General features: G+C 39.6%; 4 protein-coding genes and 1 non-coding gene across 8 annotated transcripts; 2 read left to right on the top strand and 3 right to left on the bottom strand.

Annotated features, from left to right (window-relative positions):
* Positions 1 to 157: 157 nt before the first annotated feature.
* On the bottom strand, positions 158 to 239 carry trnal-uag (transfer RNA leucine (anticodon UAG)). Its single transcript has one exon. It is a non-coding gene; the product is annotated as a tRNA-Leu (tRNA).
* A 1,665-nt stretch (positions 240 to 1,904) lies between these two features.
* Positions 1,905 to 8,615, bottom strand: cdr2a (cerebellar degeneration-related protein 2a). Its single transcript, XM_027285351.1, has 7 exons — positions 8,351 to 8,615; positions 6,893 to 7,005; positions 5,340 to 5,488; positions 5,083 to 5,259; positions 3,956 to 4,270; positions 3,575 to 3,857; positions 1,905 to 3,442 (listed from the first exon to the last, which is right to left on the bottom strand). The coding sequence occupies exons 1-7, from the start codon at positions 8,430 to 8,432 to the stop codon at positions 3,158 to 3,160; spliced, it is 1,404 nt and encodes a 467-aa protein (XP_027141152.1). The 5' UTR covers positions 8,433 to 8,615; the 3' UTR covers positions 1,905 to 3,157.
* mfsd13al (major facilitator superfamily domain containing 13a-like) lies at positions 8,344 to 13,171 on the top strand. 2 transcript variants are annotated; one of them, XM_027285350.1, is made up of 8 exons: positions 8,344 to 8,477; positions 9,171 to 9,413; positions 9,777 to 10,091; positions 10,177 to 10,608; positions 10,881 to 11,035; positions 11,146 to 11,229; positions 11,481 to 11,624; positions 12,819 to 13,171. In XM_027285350.1, exons 2-8 carry the CDS (start codon positions 9,198 to 9,200, stop codon positions 12,958 to 12,960), a joined length of 1,488 nt encoding a protein of 495 aa, XP_027141151.1. In that variant the 5' UTR covers positions 8,344 to 8,477; positions 9,171 to 9,197; the 3' UTR covers positions 12,961 to 13,171. The 2 variants fall into 2 exon arrangements, with proteins under 2 accessions (XP_027141151.1, XP_027141150.1); XM_027285349.1 differs by lacking the exon at positions 8,344 to 8,477 and having other exon boundaries at positions 8,878 to 9,413.
* Positions 13,172 to 14,115: 944 nt separating this feature from the next.
* LOC104925718 (immunoglobulin superfamily member 6) lies at positions 14,116 to 16,393 on the bottom strand. 3 transcript variants are annotated; one of them, XM_027285352.1, is made up of 6 exons: positions 16,234 to 16,393; positions 15,801 to 16,124; positions 15,613 to 15,710; positions 15,496 to 15,528; positions 15,203 to 15,292; positions 14,116 to 15,029 (listed from the first exon to the last, which is right to left on the bottom strand). In XM_027285352.1, the coding sequence occupies exons 1-6, from the start codon at positions 16,316 to 16,318 to the stop codon at positions 14,976 to 14,978; spliced, it is 684 nt and encodes a 227-aa protein (XP_027141153.1). In that variant the 5' UTR covers positions 16,319 to 16,393; the 3' UTR covers positions 14,116 to 14,975. The 3 variants fall into 3 exon arrangements, with proteins under 3 accessions (XP_027141153.1, XP_010737714.2, XP_019118596.1); XM_010739412.3 differs by having other exon boundaries at positions 15,176 to 15,292; XM_019263051.2 differs by having other exon boundaries at positions 15,176 to 15,292; positions 15,801 to 16,033; positions 16,234 to 16,378.
* Positions 16,394 to 19,666: 3,273 nt separating this feature from the next.
* On the top strand, positions 19,667 to 25,746 carry LOC104925717 (ER lumen protein-retaining receptor 2). The gene is made up of 5 exons (XM_010739411.3): positions 19,667 to 19,979; positions 22,386 to 22,486; positions 22,573 to 22,731; positions 22,849 to 23,101; positions 24,362 to 25,746. Exons 1-5 carry the CDS (start codon positions 19,889 to 19,891, stop codon positions 24,394 to 24,396), a joined length of 639 nt encoding a protein of 212 aa, XP_010737713.1. The 5' UTR covers positions 19,667 to 19,888; the 3' UTR covers positions 24,397 to 25,746.
* Positions 25,747 to 26,139: the final 393 nt, after the last annotated feature.

A 26,139-nucleotide genomic window follows, 5' to 3' on the forward strand; every position in this document is an offset into this window, starting at 1 on the left:
GCACACATGCACTGCCATGGATTTTCCCAGCTGTCTGCAATAATGTGTAAAAGCAGAATGACGCATACAGCGTCTATGTTTATCAAATTTTTCCACCAAATGTGTGTATGCTGATCAGTATTCATTGGTAATCGGGGCTGACAAAATGAAAGATTACTGGCAGCGGTGGGATTCGAACCCACGCCATCGAAATGACTGGAGCCTAAATCCAGCGCCTTAGACCACTCGGCCACGCTACCACTGCTGTCTCAGAGGAGCATTTCTGATTAAATCATAACACATCTGTGACCTACGTCGACATCTACATTGTTTTCTTATTTTCTTAGTTCATGGTGGCAAAATAGTAAATAAGTAAATAGTAATAATGTTAATAAAACTGCAATTCATTGATGATTTACATAAGTAAATGTAGCCTGAAAATATTTCACCATAACTTAGTCCTGTGTTTAAAAAAAACAAGTTTTAAAAGAAAAGGTATCATACAGGTTTACATTTTTATGTACAGGATACTTTGACTTCGATTCAGCATTTAAAGGCTGAGAAACTTATTTAAAGATCCAGCGTGTGGAATTTAGTGACATCTAGTGGTGAAGTTTCAGATTGCAAACAATTGAAAACCCCTCACCTCACCGCCAGAATTTGGTTTGTCCCCTCTGGGCTACTGTAGAAACAAAGTTGTTAAAAATGGTGGACTCCATTGACGAGGACCCGCTCCCTCTGTAGATATAAAAGTCTCATTCTGAGGTGACATAAATTCATTTTCAGATGGTTTTACACTAATGAAAACATGAATATGATATTCTGTCAATATATACCCTTAAATGTTACACACTGGAGCTTTAAGATATTTTATATGCTGTGGGTAGTTAGTTAATAACTATAATAAACACTTCTTCCTTCTATAAGATAGCATGACAAGTCAAACACAAGTACCCCAAGCCTGTATTTAAAGCTTCATTGTGTAACTTTTAGGGTCATCTATCGACAGAAACTGAATATAAAGTGCATAACTATGTATTTCAGTAATATATAATCACCTTAAAAACGTAAGGATAAACGCGACACTACATGCCACTAAATCTCACACACTGTACATTTAAGTACTATAAAACACATTCCACCAGTGTAATGCTGGATATAAAACATTGATTTGACACCAGACAGTGATTTAGTAAAATTACTTTTCTCTCATAATAATAGGGAACATTATGAGTGTGCACAGTCACTGTAGGTTTGACCTTGGTGTCTGGCTGGCAGAGCTCCATGAGGAGAGAAATATGAGGAGGATTAGATACACTTGTTATATATTTGTCTCTTACTTTTACTCTTGTGGACTGTATGTTTATTAAATTAACTATGGTGTCATTCCTATGTGGATTTAATCTTTCACTGCTGATACCTTGTTTCTTTCTGCCACAAGGGAGAAACGTAGCCAAGTGATTTAACAGCTAATCTAAACTTTTATGAATCCAGTTTTCCAAGATAATATTTTTTAAGTTACGCTGGTCTAACTCTTGAGCTACACCTCTGATGATTGCTCTACTTTCGCCATAGAGATTTCTCTATGCATGCTTATAGTCCTGCTGAGACCTGTCCCTTTAGTGTGGTATGCAATCCCCTTGTTGGAGGTTTAATGGATTTGGAGCAAGTTGAAAGCACAGTGGTGAAATCTCAGTTATGTAAAAAAAAAAGACAAAAGCTCCATTAATTTACTGGATCACAGAGTACACTAGTGGACGGGGGTCTTGAGCAACAAGAAATCCTCTGGATCGTGTAGGAGAGAAAATGACTCGTTGCTTTAATTCAATGCACTGCAGGACAGGTTGAAACATCTCTCCTGCTACAGTGCCTACAATTCAACTAGTGTTTTAGACATTAGGACACAGAGAATACTCAACAGGCTCTTGCATCAATATTTTTTTACTAGTTAGTTGTAAGAAAAACATGTAAGTCTTCATAGAGGACACCTATGATCATACAGCAATGGCTTCTGCAGCAGTATAAGTTTCACAGCTTAAAACAGCACTTTGCTAAGTGAAAGTAAAATGACACTATTTTAAAGCCAGGTTTGTCAGGTTAGTAAAGTTCAGCCAACAATAGTTGAGAATGTGTTTAAAAAGGTGTTATAAGAATATACTGTTAGTGATGTCTTTTAGTTGTTTATGCTAACCTGACCAACCAGAGTTGGAAATGTTCAAGTCAGAAGAAATATTGTGAATTTTTCAATCACCAACAACAAAATAAGCACCTCAGTGTATATTTAATTTTACTTCTGGTCACTTTCATCTGACCAAACTTCTATGCATAATTAGTGACAAAGAAAATAAATATATACTTACAAAACTACAACAAAAAGAATAAATAAAACAGAAAACGTGATTCAGTCTTAAAAGTGCAGAGTTGTTTCCAGTTTCCACTGATATTTCCCTGGTGACTCGCCAATGACCCTCAACTCAACCAACTATTGCCAACTTACAAATACCAACTTACACTAGCTCTTAATCTTATTATCATAAACTCCTGAGTCTTTAGTTATTTCTACAGTTTTTCATTCCATTTCAACTTTTCACTTTACATAAGTCATACATACCAGCTTACATCTCCAACGTCTATAAACACAAACAATAAACCTGTGTGCATTTCCCTCCCAAGCACCAAATGATCAAGTGGTCACCGGGTTAACTTTATACAAACACCGAATACTGTTGGTGGACATAATACTTGTAAATTTAGGGGGAAAGCTACACACTGATATGTACTTTTTACTAGCCAAGAATCTGATCACATATTTATCGAACTATAAATATCTCAATATGATAATTATTTACATTTGTAAAGTGGTAAAGAGCTCCACGGTCATCACTATAGTTTCTATGTTTGTTGTTGAACTGTGGAATGCATTTTTTTTTATCTTTACATAACAAGTTAACACTTAATTTTGATAAGGACGGAATAAAAGGAACAGTGCTGACTAACAAAAGCACGGGTGCGTCAAAGTGACAGGAGATAAGAGGATTGCAGCACGTGTAAGACGTACAGGGACTGAGTGTGCTTAATGTATCTGCACCCTCTGGATATTGTTATAGCAAAATAACCTCAAAGTTTCTCCTTTATCAAACACAAATGACTCCAAGTCCCAGGATGATGAATGATAGCATCATTTGGCAGAGCCCCGGGAATCACAGTCCTTGTCTGGGCGTCTGTTCTCGCTGAGGTCCTCTTTGGTCTTTTGGATGCAGGTGAAAATCTCGTTGAAGAGCGCCTTGTATTCGGGCTGCTGGCCATCTTCCAGAACGATTGTCAGATTGGAGAGTGTAGCTGAGCTGGACAGCCGTCGGAGAGTCCGGCTGCTCGCAAAGGGGCTGCTGGACGTCTGGACGGCTTTATGGCTGAGCTCGTCTGTAGCCTGCTGGCACCGCCGTAGCAACTCGTCATATTTCACCTAGACGAAATGCAACATATTTTAGGGGTTACGTGCATATGATTTCTTTTAACTGCTGTATTATTACATTAGCAGAAAAATCTAAATATTTCTCATGCATAACTTGCACCAGATGTGAGATAAATACACCACCTGCAGTGCGCTGTACTGTGCATCCACCTCGTTGAGCAGAGAAATACCCCTCTGTTTCACGGCCTCCACCCGCCTTATACACAGTTGCTCGTGACCGCGACGAATCTCATCTGGGTTCGTCGCTCTCAAAACACTGTCGCTGTTACACCTCTGTCGGCTGTATCTTCTCAGCTCCTCATCCTTTTCTACCGTCTCCTCCACCACATCCTGCCCCGTGCTGGATGTTTCGTCTGAGGCAAAGAATACTGTATCAGGCAACAGCAGCTGGTCCGGTCTCCTGACACTGTTGGGAGTGGAGAAATTATTAAAAAAAAAAAAAAAGTTTCAGTCATAAAATTGGAGCCAAAGTAATTTGACATTTGGAATCGAGTCCAGGCCTACCTGTTGGCACAGTCAGCGCGCCACGAGAGCCGCAGCTGCTCCACTTCGGCCTCCAGCTCCTTCTGCCTGGACTGGCAGCCGTCCAGCAGGGCCAGTCTCTGCTCCAGGTCTCTGTTCTCCCTGGCTGTCAGCTCACTCTCCTGCTCTGCAACCTCCCTGCGGCTCCGCTCCATGGCTATCTGGCTCTGAAGCGTCTGGATGGAGCGCTGGAGAATCACGTTCTCCTCCTCCGGGTCTTGGCGTCTGTCTCGGTCATAGAAAGAGCCCTGAGGGGACCAGAGTCTGTCCACTCGCAGACAATCGCGGGCAGGATGCCTGAGCCAGGAGACAGCAATGTCAATAAATGTGTAGAAAGGTGACTCACGCACAAAAAAGGGAATTACACTGAAATCACAATACATCAGGAGACGGTTTGAGTTTGATTCACTCACTAAAAACTCTAAAAATAGTGTCCACGAAATCCAGACGAGTAAAGCACTGAGTCACCTTCAGTTACCACACACCCACAGCAATTAAGCTTTTTGTGCAGACTTTTTGCCCTGGGTTTTGCCTATTAGGCAAGTTTTCTCAAGAATTTATCTTAATTTTCTGCCGGAGGTTGTTTAAGTCACATGTAGCCTGCAAGAGAGACTACTCAAGGCTCCACTCATGCACTGTTTCCTGTTTTTCTTTTAATCTGTGTCTTTATTTACAGTAACTATTCTCCTAAACCTGACTCACAAACATTAAGTTACACCTCTTTGCTCTCCAAAGCACATTTAAACAGGTGCATGAACAGTAGCGCGTATGTATTAGCACACTGCTGACAATAGGGGAGATTAACTTCCTTGTCCTTTGGATTACGTCTAAAGGAGGAGGTCTGCTCTGGGTCTGGGTGACCTGTAAGTGTCCTGTCAGCATACAAGGGGCTGAGACAGCGGTGCACTGAAGGTAAAGAGAAAAATCGGACAGCAGGAGCACTTACTATTCACATCCCCTTAATATATGTTGTCAAAATTCCCAAGGTGACTCACTGTGACTTTATCACACAATACTGTCTGGGTCTACCACATAATTTCCCGTCATATCGTGTACTTCTGCTATTAGCGCTGTACAGCGGAGCATGAGCAGTGACACACACACAATACCTGTCAATGTGTAAGTCATACAGCTCTTTGATACAGGACACACTCTGTGCTCCGAGGCTGCGTCGCTGCTCTGCCAGATCTCGTTTGTTTCGCTCGGCCTGGGCAGCCTTAAGCTCATCAACCTGAGCCTGCAGGTCCTCCATGTAGGTCTGAAGCCCTTCAATGGCCTCTGTTAGACTGAAGGGGAAAGAAGACTGTATTAAGTCTAACTGCTTAGTTGAGTAATTCTGTCTGACTCTCATAACAAGCCAACCGACCTATGGATCTTCTGCTGGGCCAGGCGGTTGTCCTGCACTAGTCTCTGGTTGCCTTTCTCCAGATCCCTGGCTGTCGTGTCTAGCTGCTCATACACTCTGGCATGTTGGTCGTTCATCTGACGCAGAAGGTCCACCTGTTTAGTCAGGTACTGGTGAACAAGAGAGGGAAATGACAAAGATTTAGCTTAATTTGTGGGAAATAATAACTAAATAATTCTACAAATGTCATGTAAAAATGTTGGATATTCACCAGCAACGTAAGGATTGGCTATTTTTCTATGTTTTATATAAGTATAAACGGAATATTTTTGGTATTTTAACAACAAAATAGGAGATTTAAAGAGGTTACTTTGGGCTCTGGATTATTTTATTTCAACTGATCATGAATGTAATTGACGCAGCCCTATATGTGTGTTTATAGATCTGATTTATTGGTTCAGATTCAGGAGGGAAATACGCAAATGCATCAAAAGAGAAGAGCGAAGGTTTCCGCTAGAAGCAAAGAACTGCCAATTAAAAGGCCCAGAAGAAGACTTAACACTGTGGTGGTGAAGTATAACACAAGTCTGTGAGTTATGTTGAAGAATGTACTCATTAGCTACAGAGATGTTCCTTTGGAAACAGGCAGACTAAATAACTTTTATCAGGTAGAAATTGATGCAACCGTTTGTCTAGTGCAGGCACGTATTACACACAGCTTTTAAAGACTGACGTTAATGCAGTGAGTAAGAAGGGAGACGGACACTGCATGAGGATGAGGGTCAGACAGACGTACGGGGATTACCATATCAACCTCGATAAATCCTCAAGAGACTGGCTCTCTCTTAATGCCATAAAGATATTAAGACTCTTATCTTTGTATACCTGCTGCATGCCATGTCCACAGACTCATACGGATGCCTGGATATGCTCAAATGAAACACCTCAGCACTGAAATATGAGGCCTAATTGTGTTCATTTACCAAAATCTGTGCTCTGCTGTATTATCATAGACTGAGACAGCCAGAATATTTCCAAAAAGTTTGGTCATTTATGTGAACAACAAAGAAATATTTTCTAGATTAAGAACAAACCTTAAGGTTAGGAGCTTGGTTACTCAAACGACGTCCAAGTAAAAAGGTGTAAGGTGGCGAATAAGCTGGTGAAAGTTTTCCTATAATTAGGCAAGATGAACATCCTGCCAGGAGGCTGCACGGTGCCAAAGCCTCAGTAGGTCAGACTGGTCAGGATTAGCTTTTACTCTATCCTGTTTAAAGCTGAGAGGAATTCTCAATGCCTCTTCCCTCCCAGTGAAAGAGCTTTTCAGATCCCTCGACATGAACCTTTCTCAATGAATGATCTCTCACTGGAGTCTCATTCATATAAATTCACTTAATATATGCAGCAACAATAAGTATGGACTGACAGATTGTAAACAGTGGAGGATATACTGTATGAACACGTGTTTTGCATGGTGAAATGGATACGTCTTGCTCATACACTGTCCTCGGAGATAGCTTAGTGCTGCTGGACCCTTAAAAAACTCTGATTAGTTCCTTCCTAACGTTTATCACCTCTATCTCCTGCAGCTGCTCCTGGTTTGTGGAGTACATCTGCTGCAGGGCCTGCTCCAGCTCATGATTCCTGTCGAGGAGGGTTTTTCCCAGCTCCGCTGCCAAATGGAGATCTGTCAAGACACAGAGAAACATGTAAACACAAGATACGTGACAGTTTCAATGCCCAAACACAGGCAACGGACAGAACTAGATGTGTGTAAAGGGTATAAAACACAAACACCTCATTGTCTGGCACTGGTGTATCACGGAGGAATCTAAGGCATGCTTTGGGATTTCCTTGTGACCCTTCCTCCCACTAAATTCCTTCAAATTCTGGATCTTGTCCAACAACAGTGTTGGCTATCCCTCAGAGTTGAAATGAAGCATGCCTAATGTGGGACTATTAGTCGATAACAATGCAATGAAATCACACAAAAACCAGTGTAAGCCCTGCGATTTTTTATCACAAACACGCCATGTGGCAACCAAACAGCAACCTTAGACGCTGCTCTGAAGTCCTTAGAGTTGGTACCAGAGAGGACGCTGCTGCATAAAACATTTACCCATCCTGGAGAATGACTCAAATCCCTTCCTGAATCTATAAACAGCATTAGTATTCTCAGTTTTACCATTGTGGAATGCTTCAGGAAGTCTTTGCTGCCTACGAGCTGCCTCTGTATCAGGACTGCGGCTTTTAAGATTGTTTTCCTACAACCGAGACTTGGTCATGTACTTGTCCATTCATCGATTTAATTATAACAGTAATTCATTTGGGCTCGATGAATCGGTCAATTATTTTATTGGTTGATTTATCGCTTTTAAAAGCTGTAACATGTTTAAAAAAATAAAATTAAAAAAAGCTAAACCCCACATATTCAATTATTTTCATATATTTCAAACAGAAGCTTCAAATAAACTAAGGAAGCACCAGCTAATGTCTGAAACAATTAATAGATTAGATTTATCAATCAACAAAGATTATTTAAATATTATAATTTTTTGTTACTTTTCACTCTTCTCCCACACTTTTCATACCTTCTAGATAACATGTTTTTTTATTATAAATCTCATATCCCTGTACTGTAAAGTATATACACTATGTACATTAATTAATTCATCCTACTGATTTCTCATTATTAATGGACATGTTTAATTCTTACTTGCTTTACTTTTTTCATGATTTATGTGACTCTTTATCTCAAAGCAGCACACAAACAGAAAAAGCAAAGTATATCAGACAACAAGACAGCCTGAGGAAACCCTGAGCTTTAAACTCATGACTACTCTGTCACAAGATGTAGACATTATAGACTTGTTAGTCATCTATTTCAACCCATAATATGGTGATCAAAAAACAAACATATCTGACTATATAATCCAGCTGTCTGTGTGTGTGCATGGAGTAATAACATGCTCAGCTTACACACAGACTCAGACAGAGTTTTGGGTGCGACCACAGCGCCGGGCAGCTCTTACCGTGCTCCAGGTCCTGCGGGTCGTACCAAGACTCTGCTCCATTCTTGTCAAACTCTTCCTCCAAAATCACGTCGGTTAACATGTCGGGACGAGCGAGGACTGCAGCTGGCAGGAGCCTGACACACAGGTAGGTGTGCGTTAAGTCTTAAAGAGCTTCAGGTTGTCCGCTCCGTGCGTTAGTGAAACCTCAACTACATCCTGCCGGTGCAGCGTGAGCCGTTAAGTCTGTTGTTAACGGCAACGTGGCAAATCTCTAATACACCCCAACATCCGGTAGGTGGCAGAAACGGCTTTAACTACAATAGAATATTTTACTTTTTTTTAATTTTAACTTAATATTAATTATATTACTATTAAAAGTCTAAAGACAAACAATTAAATACTTTTAAAACATTTTTTTTTTTGTTGTCGTAACGTCCTGCTCTCGTTGGCAGACATTTCTATCAACCAATCACGAAGCGGTAAGCACAGCCAAAGAATCCCTCTGGCCAATCAGATGTCTGTTTGTTATTTCCACGCCCCGCCCCTCCCGGCAGGCATATGAATTGAGTTTGACAAGATTTCAGATCAGTTGAGGAGAGATCTTTTTTTAAACCGAGGCAAACATCCAAGAAACCTGTTCAACGGGAAGTATCATCGTGACATGTGGACATCTTAGAAAATGAGATAGCCGGAGCAACAACAAGCTGTGTTTTTACTCCGGGATATACGACTAATTTCACTGTTTTTGCTAGTAGCAGTACATTTTTCAGCAATGCAAAACAACAACAGTGCACAACAGCGATTGTAAGTGACCGTGAGCATTTCCTGACACCGACAGGTAACTTCAGGTGTTACCTGAGCTGCCATGGCCGTGGACGAGAAACCTGGAGCAGGTGTACGCTCCGGAAGAATGAATGTAGGCCGACATCAGATGGTGAAGTTTGGGATCAACCCTGCAGCTCTGTCTTATGCCATGACCACACTGGGAGCCTCCATGATCAACAATATATTCAGCTTCTACTACGTGAAACTGTTTATCAATAAGTACCAGGTGTCAGAGGGAGCTTTCCACCAATCACAGGTGAGTTTTATATAGTATTTTTTATAAATAACAACACTGACATCAAGTAATCAAACTCACAACAAAATCATATCTTCAGAATGATTGAATGTTTGAGCAGGGCTGGAGTTGTTAAAGAGATTTATGCAGAAAAATATGTTAATTGCAGCTTAATGACTTAAGAGTGCATTAAATAAAAAATAAAAAAAGTGATGCATGAAAGATAATCAATTTACAATCATGTAAATTGGAGAAAAGCAGCAAATCCTAACATTTGAGAAGCCCGGAACGATCACATGTTTGATTGATTTGATCAATTAAAAGATCAGCCAATTATCAAAATGTCACCCTTGGCTAATAAATGAATCCTTTGAACCTCCACAGGTGGTTTACATGGTGTGGAATGCAGTCAATGATCCTCTCTTCGGCTACCTGCAAGATAACTCCAGGGTGCCCTGCTGCTCTCAGCGACGTCTCTCCATCCTGTATGGTGCTCCCCTCTACTCGCTCACTTTTCTTCTAGCCTGGTTCCCGTGGCGATCCTACGCCCCTGGCGACTGGTTGAGCGGCTTACACTTGGCCGTGGCGCTGTGCGCCTTTGACGGCTTGCTGACGTTTGTGCTGCTGGCACAGTGCGCGTTGTTTGCGGAGATTTCCAGCCACCATCAGAACCGACTAAGACTTATAAAGTACAACCAGGTAAGGACTTTGGATACCAAACACTACCTCCATCTTTTCTTCTGCATTCCCCACTTTTTCATATCCCCTCCTCTTTACTTCCCAGGTGGCTTCTCTCATTGGCTCATCCAGCGTCCTCTTCTGTGGTGTGGTTTCCAAAAACATGGAGGACTTTGGGTCCTTCCAAGCCTTCACAGTGTTGATCGCTATCCTGAGCTGCTGCTGCATGCTCTATACGGGCTTCCACAGCGAGAGCCGCTTTGATAACAAAGGATCTGTATCAGATGAAGACAGGCCTGCTGACCAAGCTTCCCATCCCCAGTCGGCCACTTCCATCTCCATGTTAAAAACGTTGACGTGGCAAATCCTGACCAACAGGGACTTCCAGCTTTTTGTGATCATGAACTTCTTCCAGGTTTTCATGTTGGCTTTCTTTAATAACTTTACCATGATATTCACTGAGCACCTGATTCCTCCTGATTTACTTCCATCACTGGCCAAGAGCATCATGTACGGAGCAGGATTCATCTGTCCACAGGTATTGTCTGTCTCAATTTGAATCTATTGTTTTAAGCCGTAAACCACTCTAACATCCGGACTTGAGAGTTGAATGATATTATTTGCTTATCGTTATTTATCTTCAGGGTGTCTGTTACTTAAACATAGCTTATGAATACATTGCCTTTTGGCAGCCCATTGTTAGACTCTCAGAGCTCTATACAGTTACATGAATGCACCAACAGTGAAACATTTGATGTACTACTTTACCGTACTTTGTATTAATATGCTCCTGACTCCTCTCCATCCCAGCTGTTAGTACTAAGCTGTCAGAGCCTCCTCCATGGTCTTGGCTACTACAGGATCATCCTCTTCGCCTTCTACATGGAGGCTGGAATGGCAGCTATCATGCTAGCACTTGGTCCTCAGCACTACTATATCCTGGCATTTTTCCTCACCATTAATATGTAGGAGGTTAAACGACTTACTTTCTTATTATTGTAACTACATAATCACGCTTGACTGAATTACACCTTCACACACACACTCTCTCTCTTCTCTCTTATCTTTTATTCAGGGTCATCATCCAAGCCTGCTTCAGTCTTTTTGGCTTGCCTTTGGCTGACATCATTGACACAGATCTGCAGAAGTACAAGCGCAGGTAAAAAAAAAAAAACAATAAAGAAAAAACAGGATTATCAGCACACTAACTCAGGTCATGCCTCACATACAGATTGTCCTGTCCATTGTAATGACGGCACAATAGCATGACCTGCCCTAAGTGAAATGTGGATATCTTGTCTTTGTGCTGTATTCAATTGAATATAGGTCAAAAGGGATTTGTACAATACAACATTTACAACATTTTGTTGTATTATTTGAAAGGTTTTCTTCTTTCTTTTCTTCTTACAGTACCCCTCTCTCCTCCATGGTGTTTGGCACGAATGCTCTGTTCACCAAGCCGGCTCAGTCTCTGGCCCCTATGTTAGTGATTAACATCCTCAACCAGTTTGGCTATGAGCAGCTGAAGCAAGCAGGAAAGGATTCAAATCCAAGGTATGGAGAGTTTCTTGCTTCTTCTTGACTCAAAACTGCTGAAAACCTTTCTAATCTAACAATTGTGTGCAGTTTGATTTGTGCCAATTTGAAGTCTGTATCAACTAATGCTTGCTAATAAAATAAACATCACACTCTGAGAGAAAATATTAATATTATAAGGGGTCCAGCTACTGGTGGTGACCCATGGATCTGCATGTTTTATTAATGGTGTATTCTTTATATTACAGCATGCAATATAAAGAGTGTTCACTATGGTTCACCAAGATACATAATCCATCAGTAAACCGTTCCACAAAAGCATTACAATACAACAATAACACGACAATAACTGTTAGATGGTTGAAAGCTACTTTTAAAGGACAAGTTCACAATTTAAAACAATAGTACAATAGAACAGGCTTTTCCTTGCTATAATGATTTCTCCTGCGCACTTCCAATAGACTGGTTATACAGCATGTTGCTTGTCAAAGAAGGACAAGCAGTAAACAAGCAAGCATGAGTAAGCATGCAGAATACCAAGAATACCTATAACAAGAACTCAGCCCTCTTTAATACACCTGTAAGTCTGTCTGCTGTGCAACCAAACCATAAAAGTTTATGTGAAGTTAATGTGAAGCTTCTGCCGTCTCATTTAAATTAAGTTAGTCGTAAGTAAGTCGTCTTTTTAATATAAAATTCTCTCTTTGAGGAAATTTACACTAAAAGACCAACTTTGGAATCAGTTAACTTTACATTGATCTTAATGGTTTAAAATTCCTATTTATTCTTATTTATCATTGGATTGAAGTAGAACTAGTAAATTGCCACAGTGAAAAGTTTAGAAACTTTGAAGTAACTGCAGCTTCCATTTTCCCATCAAGGTTGTCTTCAACTGAATACATGTCAATGATTAAGAGACACTTCTTGAACACTACATTTTAGTTCAAAGGTAAATCTAGAGAGGTCAATTCAATATTTTCTTTGGAGTCAGATAGTTGATGTGCAGTACAGTATTTGTTAAGCATTGGCTCACAAAGTTAATACACACCTCTATTACACAACAACAGGTATGTGTAAAGAAAGTGTGACGGTTTAGAAACACATTTAGAAACATGTGATCTCTCTTCTTCCTTTTCTGCGTAACATGCTCAGTTTGACTGTTTCAAATAATCGCCATCACAGCGTCATAACAAAATCCCTCCATCTTTCCAGCACCGTGGAGAGCCTCCACAGTGTCATGTTCTACCTGGTGTGTCTGGTGCCCATGTTTGTCGCTGCTCTGCAAGCCCTGGCATGGAGGCCGTTTTCCATACGCAACAGTCACACCGTTGACACAAAGTATATCGACGGCTAACTTCACTATGATCACAAATAAAAGGGAACTTGTTGATGTTTCTGTAGATGGGAAATTCTGTATTGTTAGGTAAGAAATTATGTGTACACAACTGTATATTTGAGAGAATGCAGGGTGGTGCTGATGCAGTTTATATTGTTAACACAAGGGAAACATCTTGGGAGTGCTGAAAGCCGACAGCAAGTAAATAAAACCGTTTGATCTAATCGCATAATCACTTTTGTAGATTCCTACTTTATAGTCCATAACTAGCCCCTTATGCACTCCAACTGTCTGATCTTTTTCAAACACAAGTGGACCAAACCGAAGGGATCATGATACTTTGTTGTTTGTTTGTATGATGGCTTTGCTCTGGGTAAAAAAAGGGTCAGATTCCCCAGAAGGCATGCTAAAAATACAGTTAATAGAGGAACTGTATTCGCCTAAATGTCAAAATTGAATGGAAATTACAAAGTTCCAAGGAACTGGAAGCAGCAATGGAAGTGATACAAACTGCCAGTGGAAATAAGGTCCAATCCAATTTTATAAAAATATATATTATGCCTATATAATCTTTAGCAGGTAAATGTCAGAGCTTCAAACAAGGTGGGAGAAACGAACCTGGAAGCTGAAGATTAAAGGGATTAACTGTAGACTGACTACCTCCTGTGTAGGAGCACATTATGGCACATCATATGTTCCCCAAGGGTTGATTTTGGTTTTATGATTAAGGGCATTAGTGTATTGTTATACACACAAAAAAGACATCACAGCTGCAATCTGTATTTTCTTTTAGTAACATATCATTCTGGTATCTACATCTGCAGTGTGGGTAGAGAAAAAAAAATCAATGTTTACGCTCCGTATTTTGCTGCTGGATGATGTGGATCCGTTTGCAGATGCTGGCAGCATCACAGGTTACAAATGAGTATCACAAGCAAATTGTAGATAATTTGCAGGTCGTATAGAGCTCCTGATCGCTCGTGTATAGGCCCATCATAATGATTTTCTAAAATGTGTCTTTTGTACACAGACTTACAGGAAGCACAACATTTAAGCAAACGACAAAACCAATTTAGGAAACATATTACATCAGACATTATGAATAAGGGGTAAGGGTTAACACATCATCCTTCCTGTAAACGTGAGTAAAAAAAAGAAAAAGGAAGACTTCTGCTAAAAGTTCATATCACAGCTTTTAATGTGTAAAAAAAAAGAAGCACATAGACAAATAAACATCCACTTTAACTTTACAAATAATGCAGAGGTATATTCTAATGTTAACGCTTTCTGTAGGTATTTGCAGTGAATAAACATATATGAAGTCATGGTACAAAATATGACACTGCAAGATGAATCACAGAGATATCAGGTGAAATGTTGCCTTACAAACCAGAAATATATTTTCTCTCTTACTTTAAACATGGTCTACCATACACTGTACTGCATTATATATAATACTGTGCCTTTTTGGTTGGCTTCCAATGATTTTAATAAAAGTGCATTATCTATGAAATGTTTGTGATTTCATGATGTGTTGAAGGTGTGTCAGTAATTATTTTTATTTTTTTTACTTTGCTCTTCTGAAGCATACAAACATTTGTCCTGGAAATGTAAATATCCTGTCCTACTTTTTACTCTCTTTCTGAATGTACAAATCACAAATTATTTTTCTATAGAACGGATTATTATCTGAACTCTATTGAATAAATGGAATTGATTGATTAAAATCATGTGACTACATCACATTATGGATTGGATTTCCTTTCTTTTTTTCCAGTTTCCTGCACTGTTTTTGAAAAGAATGAAATTGTTGAAGGTACTACGATATTCATTCAGATCAACAGAGCATAAATAAAACTATAATAGCTACAAGACTGGTCTGTGTGTCCGTCACTGCTGAATCTTGAGAAATAATAATAGAAGTACTCTGCAGCTCATGTTAATTTGCTCATTTCCTTAGTCTCATAACAGCATCTGGTGTTTGATAACTTTAGAAGTTCCTCTATCAGGATGATGCAGGTCTGACGTGTCGTTTAGACATTTTGATAGATGTCATCAGATGAACTATTGTTGTCGGTGTTTCCAGCCTGCAAGACAGGAAATCAAATTTGCCATTAAATTGTATTTTTATTATTTGCAGGAAATTACCTACTGGCAGTAAGTTATGCAGAAGTTCCACGCTTACTCAATCTGTTGACTAAACCTAACCATCACATGCTGCAACAAGATTTACCTCAACTTCAGAAACGTTTCTGCTCACAGTTTGTTTGCTTCGCTCAAAGTTCCTTTTGCTGTACATTTCTTGTAGCACATCGCGGAATTGTGTTTTTTTAGTTGAGGTCTTCTTTGTCTGCACAGTTGAGAAGAAATGTATCATTAAACAAAGTTATTCGAAGGGTTAACTACTTTGTCATTCATGCTGTTGTAAGAGTCTTTCTGGACAGTGGTGCACAGAGGCATTGGTTCCTGTTCCTCTTTCTGCTTCTGTTGGGTTTTCCCCCCATTTAGTAAACTTATTTAATCCAAATTAAAACAAAAAAATCAGACACAAACCTTTTCAGTTTTGGCATTCTTTCTGCAGCCACACTAGAGCAAAGAGAAATTTCACATCAGTACTCTGTCCGTCTTGTTTGTATGGACTCTTAAAATAAATCTGTTCACAATATTTACCTTCTTTATAATAAGTGTCAGTATTACCAAGCTGTAGATGGCCAAAAGGACAAATGACAGCCACAGAAGAATGTGCTTCGTCCTTATTTTAAATCGTTCTGAAAACAAGAAAATCTGTGTGTCTTAATTCATCTATAACGCAACCAAACATTGGTGCCTGACTTTTTAAAAGCAGTTTTCTCTCTCACCTCTCACTACAAGAGTTGTACCAAACCCTACATGCTGCGTGCCGTGTGCGGAGTCTCCATGGTTTAGTGCAGCACAGTAGTAGATCCCACTGTCATTAGCTTGAAGTGACCGAATGTGTAAAGATGCTCCTTCCAGACTGTACTTCAGAGGATTTTTCAGATTTATACGAATACAGGTGCTTTCTTTGAAAGAAATCCACTCATAATCCCAGTCGTTGGCTGAACAATGTGAACTGACAGTACAAGGAAGAAAAGCACTTTGTCCTGTTTGCAAGATCACCGTTTCTGGCTGTGATAAACAGCTGTCAGCATTTTCCATGCTCTCTGCAATGATAGATAGAGAAACTTACTGAACGTTGAATTCCTTGAAAGTCTTATTCCCTAAAGGAATAATGTACGCAATGCTGAGAAATACATAACAAAAGTGTCTTACCTGTTACTGGCAGGTAGGTGAGCAAAAGAGAAAACCAAAACAGCCGCTCCATGTCTATTAGCGGACAGCATGTGAATGATATCATAGTTTCTTGTATGAGACGTCTAAATGTCTGACAGCATGTGAAGAAGTGACACTTCCTCAACCCTCAGTTCCTACTTATTTCCCTGTCCTTTGGAGCTGAATGGTAACACATGGTAACAAGCCTGTTATTGCCTAATGTGAACCACATTTCTTGAAATGTAAGTATCAGCTCTGTGCGTAGGTGATGGAGCAGTAAAGGAGGAAATGCTCAGAAAGCAATATGTAATGTAAGGAAATATTTAATCAACTGAGAACATAGAGAGGAAAAGAAAGGTAAATACGATAGGATAAGACTTTAATTATCCCACACTTGGGAAATTCACTTGTTACAGTGGCTCACAATATACAAAGTGGATAATAAATATTCAGAAATGTATTCAAAAATATATTTTGGTTTCATTAAAATATTAAATGTTAAATGTTATAAATAATATTTTTAATATTCATTCTTAATATTAAAAATATATATGCAGAGAGAATATATATGAGAGAAAATACTAAAATACTATGACAACAATACTGTAAATATCTTTAGTCTATTCATATTCATATGTAGCTGTTTCTTCTGTTTATAATGTTAGATATATTGAATCACTTGTATTCACAACTGCACTATTACCATTAATACTGTTCATATTGTAAATATACATATATTTATATATTTATACATATAACATTTTATAATGAAACTATATCTCAGCTAAATTCACCCTTACTGTATATTTACACCAATTATTACATTCATACAGCAATTGTGCTGCTATACAAGCTGTAATATTTTAGTGTATTCATTTCAATCTGTCCATACTGTTAATACTGTATATATCTTATAACATAAGTCATATTTATATCTGCTCTATTATTTACATATACATATGTACATACTCTGCACCTTACTGCATTTTTGCACTCCTGGTTAGATGTTAAACTGCATTTCATTGTTCACGACAAAACACTGCCAAAAATTTCATTGTGCATTTCAAGTACTTGTACTTTGTGCAATAACAATAAAGATTAATCTATCCATCCCCTTTTCTGCATTATGCACAGTCATCTTCCTCTAAAATTTTACATGGCCTCAGGTTTTGCTGTGGCAAAATTGTAACAAAAAATATTTAATTATTTACCATGTAAGCACAGTACCACTTAAGATGAAGTAGAGCGCCCTCTTTAAAGATACCTGGGTAAATAAAATCTTGACCTTCACGCCCTTATTTTGTCAGCTGTGCTTCAGCGGAGCATGTTTCTATGTAACAGTATTACAATTTAAATTTTAGGGGGCCCCTAGGAGTCTGTCACCACAGTTTCCCACTTAACTCTGCTGACAGCCACAGTGAGTATGTTTGTTTGTATAATAAATGAAGCAGAACCAGTTGGTAGATAGACAGGGTATAATATTATTTGTGTTGTTATCCCCTATCTACCTTTTTCAGTGTCCTTTTGTTCTTTGTTTGGTGATTGATGTGACTTGCCTGGTGTTACTAGGCAGAAGCTGTTGTGATGCATTTATGGTGAAACAGCTCCTGATTTAGATTAAAATTGTTCTTGCATGCAGGGCACCCTAGAGGGCATTTTCTCCATTTTAAGGACACCCTAGAGGGGCTTTTATTATGTTTTATATACCTCAGGGGCATCCAAGCATGTTTTTTTTCCAAGCATGGGAGCACCGAGTCCACCAGTGCTGGAAAGTAACTGACTACTTTTACTGCTAGAACACTGATGTACTCAGAAGCCAGTGTGAATGTACTACAGTGTATTTGTACTATATCTACTATAGTAAGTGTGTAACTGAATTAAATGTGTCATGACCTGGCACAGGAAAAAGCACAAAAAGCAAACTTTATTACACAAAGCAGAGCAGACAGAGAGTGCAGCTGTGGCTGAAGTGAGTTCAGGTCACCGGATCTAGGTGCACCAAGTTACTGCAATTACCTTTAGGCTAGAGACACAGATTAGAAACAGATACACACTCCCAGGTGACACCACATAGGCCAAACACAGTACTGAACTTACATGCACACACAGTCCACCCACACAGGTGTTTTCACTTATTGCCTGGTTGGATTTTTTCTCATGTTGAGGTGGGAGAAGTCACACCTGCATCACTCTGATTGGTTTGTGTAGTATGGTGACCTCATGTAATCCCAGCATATCAGCCCTGAGCAGAGGTCCAATCAGACAGAATAAATGTATCAGTGTGCATAGTGTGTTAATACAATAGACTCTTTCCACAGCAGGCATTGTCATGTCATAGCAGTGAAATGAGTAATACATTTAGGTGAACCAATTACAGGGCTCTAGTATTGTGCATACTCACTCACTGGCATGGCCTGCTGGAACAAATAATTAATGTGCTTATCCTGCTTTGACAAGTCAACAAGTCTGCATTCACTTTATGTGACATTTCTAGTTGTTATACAGATAATTATACATCACCCGACAGTTTATAAAGTTGCTGAAATTAACTCTGCATCGACTACCTTCAACACTCTATTTACAGAATATGGCAGAAACTGTTTTCAACAGTGTAAAATCACCTGAAAATAATAATTGTTATGTTTTTTTCCCCACTTTCTGTCCGTCATGTTTTTACAGTAGCCCAGAACAGACAAATCATACTCTGGCTCAATAGGGCATGTCCTATCTTGTACGCATTTCTTGTCCACTGTAGTTTCTTTCCTTCATGTTAGCAACGATGAGGTGAGAAGAGACGATTTGCAGTCAGCAACTACACCACTACATCCACAAGCCGGTCATTTAAAAGGGACAGTTTGGGTATTTGGAAGTGGGGTTGTGTGATCCGTAGTCATTGTGTTACACCACAGATCAGCTGTTTGGGTCAAAAGGTTGTGAGATAACACCAAAATCAAACTTTAAGATTTCAAAGTGTGTGCCTGTGTTTTTTTCTGGCTGTCCAAACAGCTGATCTGCGGTTCAATACAGGAGGCACAGTTGGGCTTATCTGCAGTTAAGGCCAAAGAAAAGACTAAAAATATTTTTGGATACTGTTTTTTTTAAAAGCCTTTTTATGTGTCTAAAACACATGTTTCTGTCTGCTTCTCCAAACTGGAGACACACTAATATAACCCCAGTTTAACATGCCTGAACCTGTGGATGCATCTGTAATAACAACCCAGTGATATACTGCAGATATCGTGTACTTTTCAATAGGAATACTGATTATTTTATTTTTTTACTTCTAAAGTCGTAAAGAAAATAAGAATATAGTCCAATTCTGCTGAAGTGCTGGTCCCACCCAGTGTAATGCACCTCCTCTTCCACACAGAGCTCAGGTTTTTCACTCCGTCCAGCACATTGTGGGCGGGTCTCTTGGTGCTGTCGGTCACACTTTGGTCCAATCCAAACCTCTCTGTGTGTTTTCTCACGCCCCCTTCCACGTCGACCTGCACTCTCGCCATATTTTCAACCGTGTAGAGTCCCCGCAGCCCGGTTTTGAGCCACCAAGTTGAGGAGGAGAAGAAAGCGTTAAGTGTGTAAAAAAAGAAAGAAGAAGAAGTTGTATTTGCTTTAGCTTCCTAGCTGTGTCTGCTCATCTCCTCATCCCGCAACGATGAACATCTTCAGACTGACAGGGGACCTCTCTCATCTGGCTGCTATCATCATCCTGCTGCTCAAAGTGTGGAAAAGCAGGTCATGTGCAGGTGAGCTTTGTTACCTCTCATGTTTCTCATATTTTTTCCTATGAACTTTGCCCCCTTTCTTTCTTTCTTTCTTTTAATGTAACAAGCAGCACGGCGAGCTATCGTTAGCCACATGCTAACGCTTCCCCCACTCATTCATTTGAGTCAAATGCTAACAGCGTTAGCAGCCAGAGAGCTAAGGTGGCAGAAGCACCTACTTCTCCTGCATTGTGTATAAATATAAATATATATATATATATATGTGTGTGTGTGCTTAATATATGTTTATATGTGATAATATGCAAATGTAGCATCAGCTAACTTTGTAGCCGTTGCTAGGGTGAGTTGACCGTTAGCTACGCGACGGGCTGAGGGAGTGTGTTAGTAGTCAGATAGATGCCTGATCTTTAATAAAAAGATAAAAGATTAAATATAATGAATTAAACGTTAATCATATGTTTGTGGGCCGGTAGATGTAGCTATCACACATCGGTCACTCTGGGCTCTGTTAGTTTGATCGTTTGGGGCTCGATGTTTCTGATCTGGCTTCTGACGTGGCGTTTCTAGAAGCGCTACGGAAGTGGCTAACCTGCTAAAATAGTGTGCTGCTTGTTTGTTTGTTTGTTTGTTTGTTTACAATTTTTATGAACAAACAAAACAAACAAACACGTGTTGTGTGTTTTTAATAGTAAACAGCAGCCTGATTTCTGGCGCTACAGTGATAGAGGTGACTTAGGTTTTAAGTGCTGTGATTGGTCCACAGAGCTGCAGGGTTCAAAGGAGGTGACACTCAAACACACAGCGGCCGAAATTAAAGTCAATTAATTATTAAAGTCAAAGGCCGGATGGGTTCAACGTCTATAGAAAACTTCTTGAAACGACCTTATTGCACATATTGAACCAAGAACTAACAAGGCCTATAGATTATTGCCTCTAAAACACCATTAATTATGAAACAAATGAAATAAAATCAGTTTCATTCATTTCTTATGGCTCTATCTGCAGAGTAATTTCAAGTGAAAACATTTTCTACAGGCAAACAACAGCCAAAAGTTATTTGCTTTGAAGAAAATGTCCCGTAGCAGCAAGTGAAAAAAAGTGACAAATTCCCCCTCTGTAAATTGCTGGGCTGATTTTTGCAACCTGTGCTGCCTCAATAACAGCAGCCTCGCTTTGTGATTTGGCTTTAAATGCCTGCTGTGACACCAGACTTCTTTTTAACTCTTCAACCTTCTGTAGCCTTTGTGTCATGTCCATATGCTTGTATCTGCCGTGGTGTTTCGTCTTCTTATTATTCTTTCATTACAGCCACACTGTCTCCACACAGAAGACACACAGCTTTGCCCTTATCATCTGCGAACATACGCTGTCCACCTTTCGTTTAGCCATTTTTTGGGGGAGAGGGATAGTTGAAAGTTGACACAAGTGGTGTGTAATACCATAAGACTGCTGATGAACGAGTGAGGTTCGCATTCGTGGGCCCACGATTGACTTGATGATGCACGGGCAGTGCGTTGTGAGGTTTGTAGTATTATGGTGATATAACGGTGGGCCAAAGATAATTCATTCACGGGTCAGATGTGGCCCGCGGGCCTTGAGTTTGACACATGTGCACTGTGGAGAAACACCATGACAATATTGGTGCATACATGCATAAAAGAATATGTATCACAGAAGATATCGAGCAACGACAAAGCGCTGCCAAAAACAGCTGTGCTGCACGAAGAATTCAAAAAGTGCGAAACTCTCTCAAACATAGCATTCACACAACGAGAGAAGACAGATACTAAGAGAGGATGAAGCAGTTATCGCAGACAGGTGTAGGTACTGATGGAGAAAACACTAACTTACTCTCCTAAATTAGGACCAGGACCCAATTGCACAGGCCTGGATTCCCCTTGGAGAGGTCAACAGGCTATCACAGGGCTGATGTATACAGACAAGCAGCAGTTCATTCATTAAGCTTAAACGTTAATGTTTTTGGCATGACTACAGTCAAGGAAAGATGTGGAAGGGATGTCCATCTCTGCCTGTGACTGTCCTTGTTGTTGTTGTTGTGAGCTTTTTTTGTCTGTAATCATGTCAGAAATCCAAACAGACCTGAAATATAGAAATCTGTACACACTTGTTGTTGTTTCATGATGCCCTCTGGTGTCTGTGTTTGTTAAAAAGTCAAACTGACTGCAAACACTGTACATGCACGGTCATTGTTTATGTCTATAGAATAAATTCAAAAGTGAAAAATATACTTTGTGATTGGAGTTTCCAGATAAATATTCATCATGTTTCCAGTAGATGTCACTGTGCTACAAGTAAACACATTATGATTCACGCTTCATCCTGACTACTCGTATAGCCGACCTGAAGCTGCTGATTATGGCATACATCAATCTAAATGATTAAATCTACGTGATATTTTCTCGTTAGGTATCTCTGGAAAGAGCCAAATCCTGTTTGCCATAGTGTTCACCACACGCTACTTGGATCTGCTCTCCTCGTTCATCTCCCTCTATAACACATGCATGAAGGTAAGACACCTGTCCAGTCTCAGCTCACGTCCCATATCTCACTTCAGTTCCTCCCAATGACGAGCTGCTCTGTGTTGTTTATACAGGTGATCTACATCGGATGTGCGTATGCCACAGTCTACCTGATCTACGTGAAGTTCAGGGCCACCTACGATGGCAACCACGACAGCTTCAGAGTGGAGTTCCTGGTTGTTCCTGTCGGAGGTCTCGCTGTTCTCATCAACCATGACTTCTCTTTCCTAGAGGTGAGTTCAACCTCCGGTGCTGCTGTCAGAGTGTGACATAATTCGTTGATAAAGGCCTGGCCACTGTGAGAATTCCTCTTCCTGCACATTAAAGTATAAATGTGTGTCTGTCATCAGATCCTGTGGACCTTCTCCATCTACCTGGAGTCAGTGGCAATCCTGCCTCAGCTCTTTATGATCAGCAAGACCGGCGAGGCGGAAACAATCACCACCCACTACCTGTTCTGCCTGGGCATGTATCGGGCTCTCTATCTCTTCAACTGGATCTGGCGTTTCTACTTCGAAGGCTTCTTCGACATGATCGCCATTGTGGCCGGTGTGGTACAGACTATCCTGTACTGTGACTTCTTCTACCTTTATGTCACCAAAGGTGAGTTTCTATTGGTTTCACTTTCATACACAGTAAATAAGATGTTCAGTGTTTGTTTTTCTTATTCGGCTACAGTAAAAAACTTAAAGGACCGGTTCAGATTATTTCCAAGTCTATCTTAATGTAACACACCCATGTGCATATTTGTGTTCAAAGTGTTATTAACTGATGTAATCATTTCTCCTGTCCCCTCTGGCCCTGAAGCGATCCTTTCCTAGAATCCCTTAGACGTAAGAGATGGGGGACAAACCCTACAGTTCTTAATCTAAAGTTCAGCTGAAGCTAATGTGACGCTTTAGCAGTCTTAATTCAATGAATTGAATCAATATTCTCCAGTCACAGTCTTTTTAGTAAAGACTTCACTCTTTGTGTTACTGTCCCTCCACAAAGGGAACTTTGTACTAAAAAGACTGTAAATGTTACCTGATGTAACCCAGACTGCTGAAGCCTCATATTGGATGTTGTCCTTCATTCTGTACAGTCGCATTAGAAAAAAAAGTCAAGAGAGTTCAAGACCATTCATTCACTAATGCACTAATGTTTGTTTTGAAACGACAAAGATGTAAAAACTAGAGCCGGTTATTTTTGTGCTTTGTACTTGTAACTTTTAGTTGAGGAACACAGGAACCATATTTGTGTTTCCAACACAAGTCTGAGTTCAATTCCTTTTCCAAGAAGTCATTTTCTGATGGTCTAGGAACACAACATTAGGCCTTTAATGTTAACATAGGTAACACAGTATTTGGCTTTCTGACTGAAAGACCAAAATATAGAAAAGAATTGAGAGAAAAAACAAGTTAACGTGAGAAACAAAACTCATTGCAGTTAGGCTGTAAAGCAGAAATAAATATGCAGATTGTCTACTATGGAGAAAGTGGTTGTGTAGTTTTCAGTCTCCCTTTTCATCCCCATGTGTCTCCTTTTCATCTATTCAAACATGACATTAGATTGGGAAGAACAACACCTCTCTGTGTGTAAATGTGTCTCACAAGCTCCATTGTTGTCATCAGTCTAATTTGCCTAATCTACACGGTTCTTTAGATTGGATGGAAGCACAAGGGACTTTTTTGTTTTGAGTTTAATTCCCGGGGCTCTGAAGTTCTTGGAAGTATTTTGTGTACAACCACTGATTTGGAACCTCCTTTCCTTAAACGGGAAACCAGCAAAATGGCATAAATCAACCATGGCAGCATTAAACATACCAACCCAGTGATGGTTCTTACTTTGCTGACGGTCTCACTTTGTGTTTCATCCCCTCAGTGTTGAAAGGCAAGAAGCTGAGCCTGCCGGCGTAAAAACGCACAGGAGACAGCGACTCCCAGCAGACTCAGGGGGTGTGGAGATGACATCTTGTAATCTCGTGACCTACAGCAAAAGATCCCTGAGACAGAGAGCCAGCTATTGGGGAAAAACACTAGTCTTCTTGATGATTACTGATGGAACTGGTAAATGCCAACAAACACCAGAGCTGAACAAAGATCATCCCTGGTTCAACCTTTGGATTTCTGTGTTCAGCATCTTGCCTTAAACTTCTTTTCATTGCTGTTCAAAATAGGAGAAAAGGCTTTTTTTTTTTTCTTTCCTCTTTTTTTTTTTACATGTGAGGTGAATACGCTTATTTTTTATTTTTTTATAATGTCACAAATAGGGTCGACTCTGAGAAGTACCTTGTTTGGCTTGGTAATGAAATGCACAAATGTACAGTCTTATTAAAGAGTGAGATAAAGAGTAATGTATCGAGTGCCTGATGAGGATTATGTCCGGTGTCTCACAGTATTTTTTTTTCTTTTTTTACTTTTGGATTTTCTTTTGTCTCTAACTGTATGCATATACTGTAATACATGTACTCTCTCTTGGAGATATTTAAGGAGGCCAACAACAACAAGTTTCACATCAACACGTGCATCCATTTTGTAAAAACGTTGCTTTCTAGAACATTTTAACAGGTAATCTGAACATTTTTGTAAGCAGAACTCGTAGGAGGATTTGTAGTTTCATCTTAAGTTTAAGACGTAAACCACAAATAAATTACTTTAATGCCAGCAATCTTTTTGTTATAGATGTCCGTATTTTAAAATGATGTCTATCTCATTTGAAATTAAACTTTTAATGTGTTTCTTGATTCTTTTTTTTTTATCCTCAGCTTACTGTATTGGAGAAAATGCATCGATTGTTCTACAGCTTTATTATAGATATACAATCTTAAATCAATGCTACATCACGTTTTGGATGTAGATAGAGCACAAACTCTGTAGTACCCTAGTAGCAAACTCATGAACACCTTCCAGCAGTGATCAGCTATCTCAAGGTTGAAATGGATAAAGTCAGAGTAAAGCAATAATCAATGACTGAATAATGATCACTCTTCTTTTTACGGAGACGGAGAAATGTACAGATATTTGGCATGAGAAACCTCCTGCAGCAGGTTGTGATATTTCAGTGAGCTGTTTGTTTGGAGCATGAACAAGCCAACAGATCTGACATTGTATTGCTCAGTAATAGAGGTGATCATGATGCTCAGTGCTCTTTTAAACTTAAAGCCCTATTAACTTTTTTTAATTCCTAAATGATTATTTCAACTCTTTGTCATTTTTTTTTGTTTGTTTTGCATGATATCACCTCCATTAAAGATTTTCTGAGAATCACCTTAAAGTGTTCTTGTTTTATTATTGAAATCATACCGTAGTAGTGCTATGGATCAGTGTTTTTACCAGTGGCTTCCTATTTTGCTTTTTAATTTTACACTGTTTCATTGATAGCCAGGTGGTGGTAATGTGCCAAGAAACGCAATACTACACCAGCGAACGTTGGGGAAGAAGACTAGCTGTCACGTAAACCTGGATGTGAACAATCGAAGTTTGAAATACTTTGTTTTACGATGAGGGAAATGTGCTTTGGACAATGTGCACATGAATTTTTTGTGTTTTGTCCCTCCGTACAAACGCTCCTTGTTTTTAGCGCTCTTGTAACGCTTGTTGGAGTGGCTGAAGAAAAAACCCTGAAATTAAAATTTGATTCGGTAAAAGATGGCATGGTCT

Source organism: Larimichthys crocea, chromosome XII (genome assembly GCF_000972845.2).
Source record: "Larimichthys crocea isolate SSNF chromosome XII, L_crocea_2.0, whole genome shotgun sequence".
NCBI lineage: Eukaryota > Metazoa > Chordata > Actinopteri > Sciaenidae > Larimichthys > Larimichthys crocea.

Excerpts from the sequence above, each read along its gene's own strand:
- cdr2a (XM_027285351.1), bottom strand. The coding sequence starts at position 8,432 with ATGTTAACCGACGTGATTTTGGAGGAAGAGTTTGACAAGAATGGAGCA. Across the intron at positions 5,260-5,339 it reads GCCCAGCAGAAGATCCATAG|TCTAACAGAGGCCATTGAAG; the intron begins GTCGGTTGGCTT and ends TTTCCCCTTCAG. Across the intron at positions 4,271-5,082 it reads TATGACTTACACATTGACAG|GCATCCTGCCCGCGATTGTC; the intron begins GTATTGTGTGTG and ends CTCCTGGCTCAG.
- mfsd13al (XM_027285350.1), top strand. The coding sequence starts at position 9,198 with ATGGCCGTGGACGAGAAACCTGGAGCAGGTGTACGCTCCGGAAGAATG. Across the intron at positions 10,609-10,880 it reads CAGGATTCATCTGTCCACAG|CTGTTAGTACTAAGCTGTCA; the intron begins GTATTGTCTGTC and ends TCTCCATCCCAG. Across the intron at positions 11,625-12,818 it reads GGAAAGGATTCAAATCCAAG|CACCGTGGAGAGCCTCCACA; the intron begins GTATGGAGAGTT and ends CCATCTTTCCAG.
- LOC104925718 (XM_010739412.3), bottom strand. The coding sequence starts at position 16,318 with ATGATATCATTCACATGCTGTCCGCTAATAGACATGGAGCGGCTGTTT. Across the intron at positions 16,125-16,233 it reads CACCTACCTGCCAGTAACAG|AGAGCATGGAAAATGCTGAC; the intron begins GTAAGACACTTT and ends CTATCATTGCAG. Across the intron at positions 15,529-15,612 it reads TGACACTTATTATAAAGAAG|TGTGGCTGCAGAAAGAATGC; the intron begins GTAAATATTGTG and ends TCTTTGCTCTAG.
- LOC104925717 (XM_010739411.3), top strand. The coding sequence starts at position 19,889 with ATGAACATCTTCAGACTGACAGGGGACCTCTCTCATCTGGCTGCTATC. Across the intron at positions 22,487-22,572 it reads TCTATAACACATGCATGAAG|GTGATCTACATCGGATGTGC; the intron begins GTAAGACACCTG and ends TTGTTTATACAG. Across the intron at positions 23,102-24,361 it reads CTACCTTTATGTCACCAAAG|TGTTGAAAGGCAAGAAGCTG; the intron begins GTGAGTTTCTAT and ends TCATCCCCTCAG.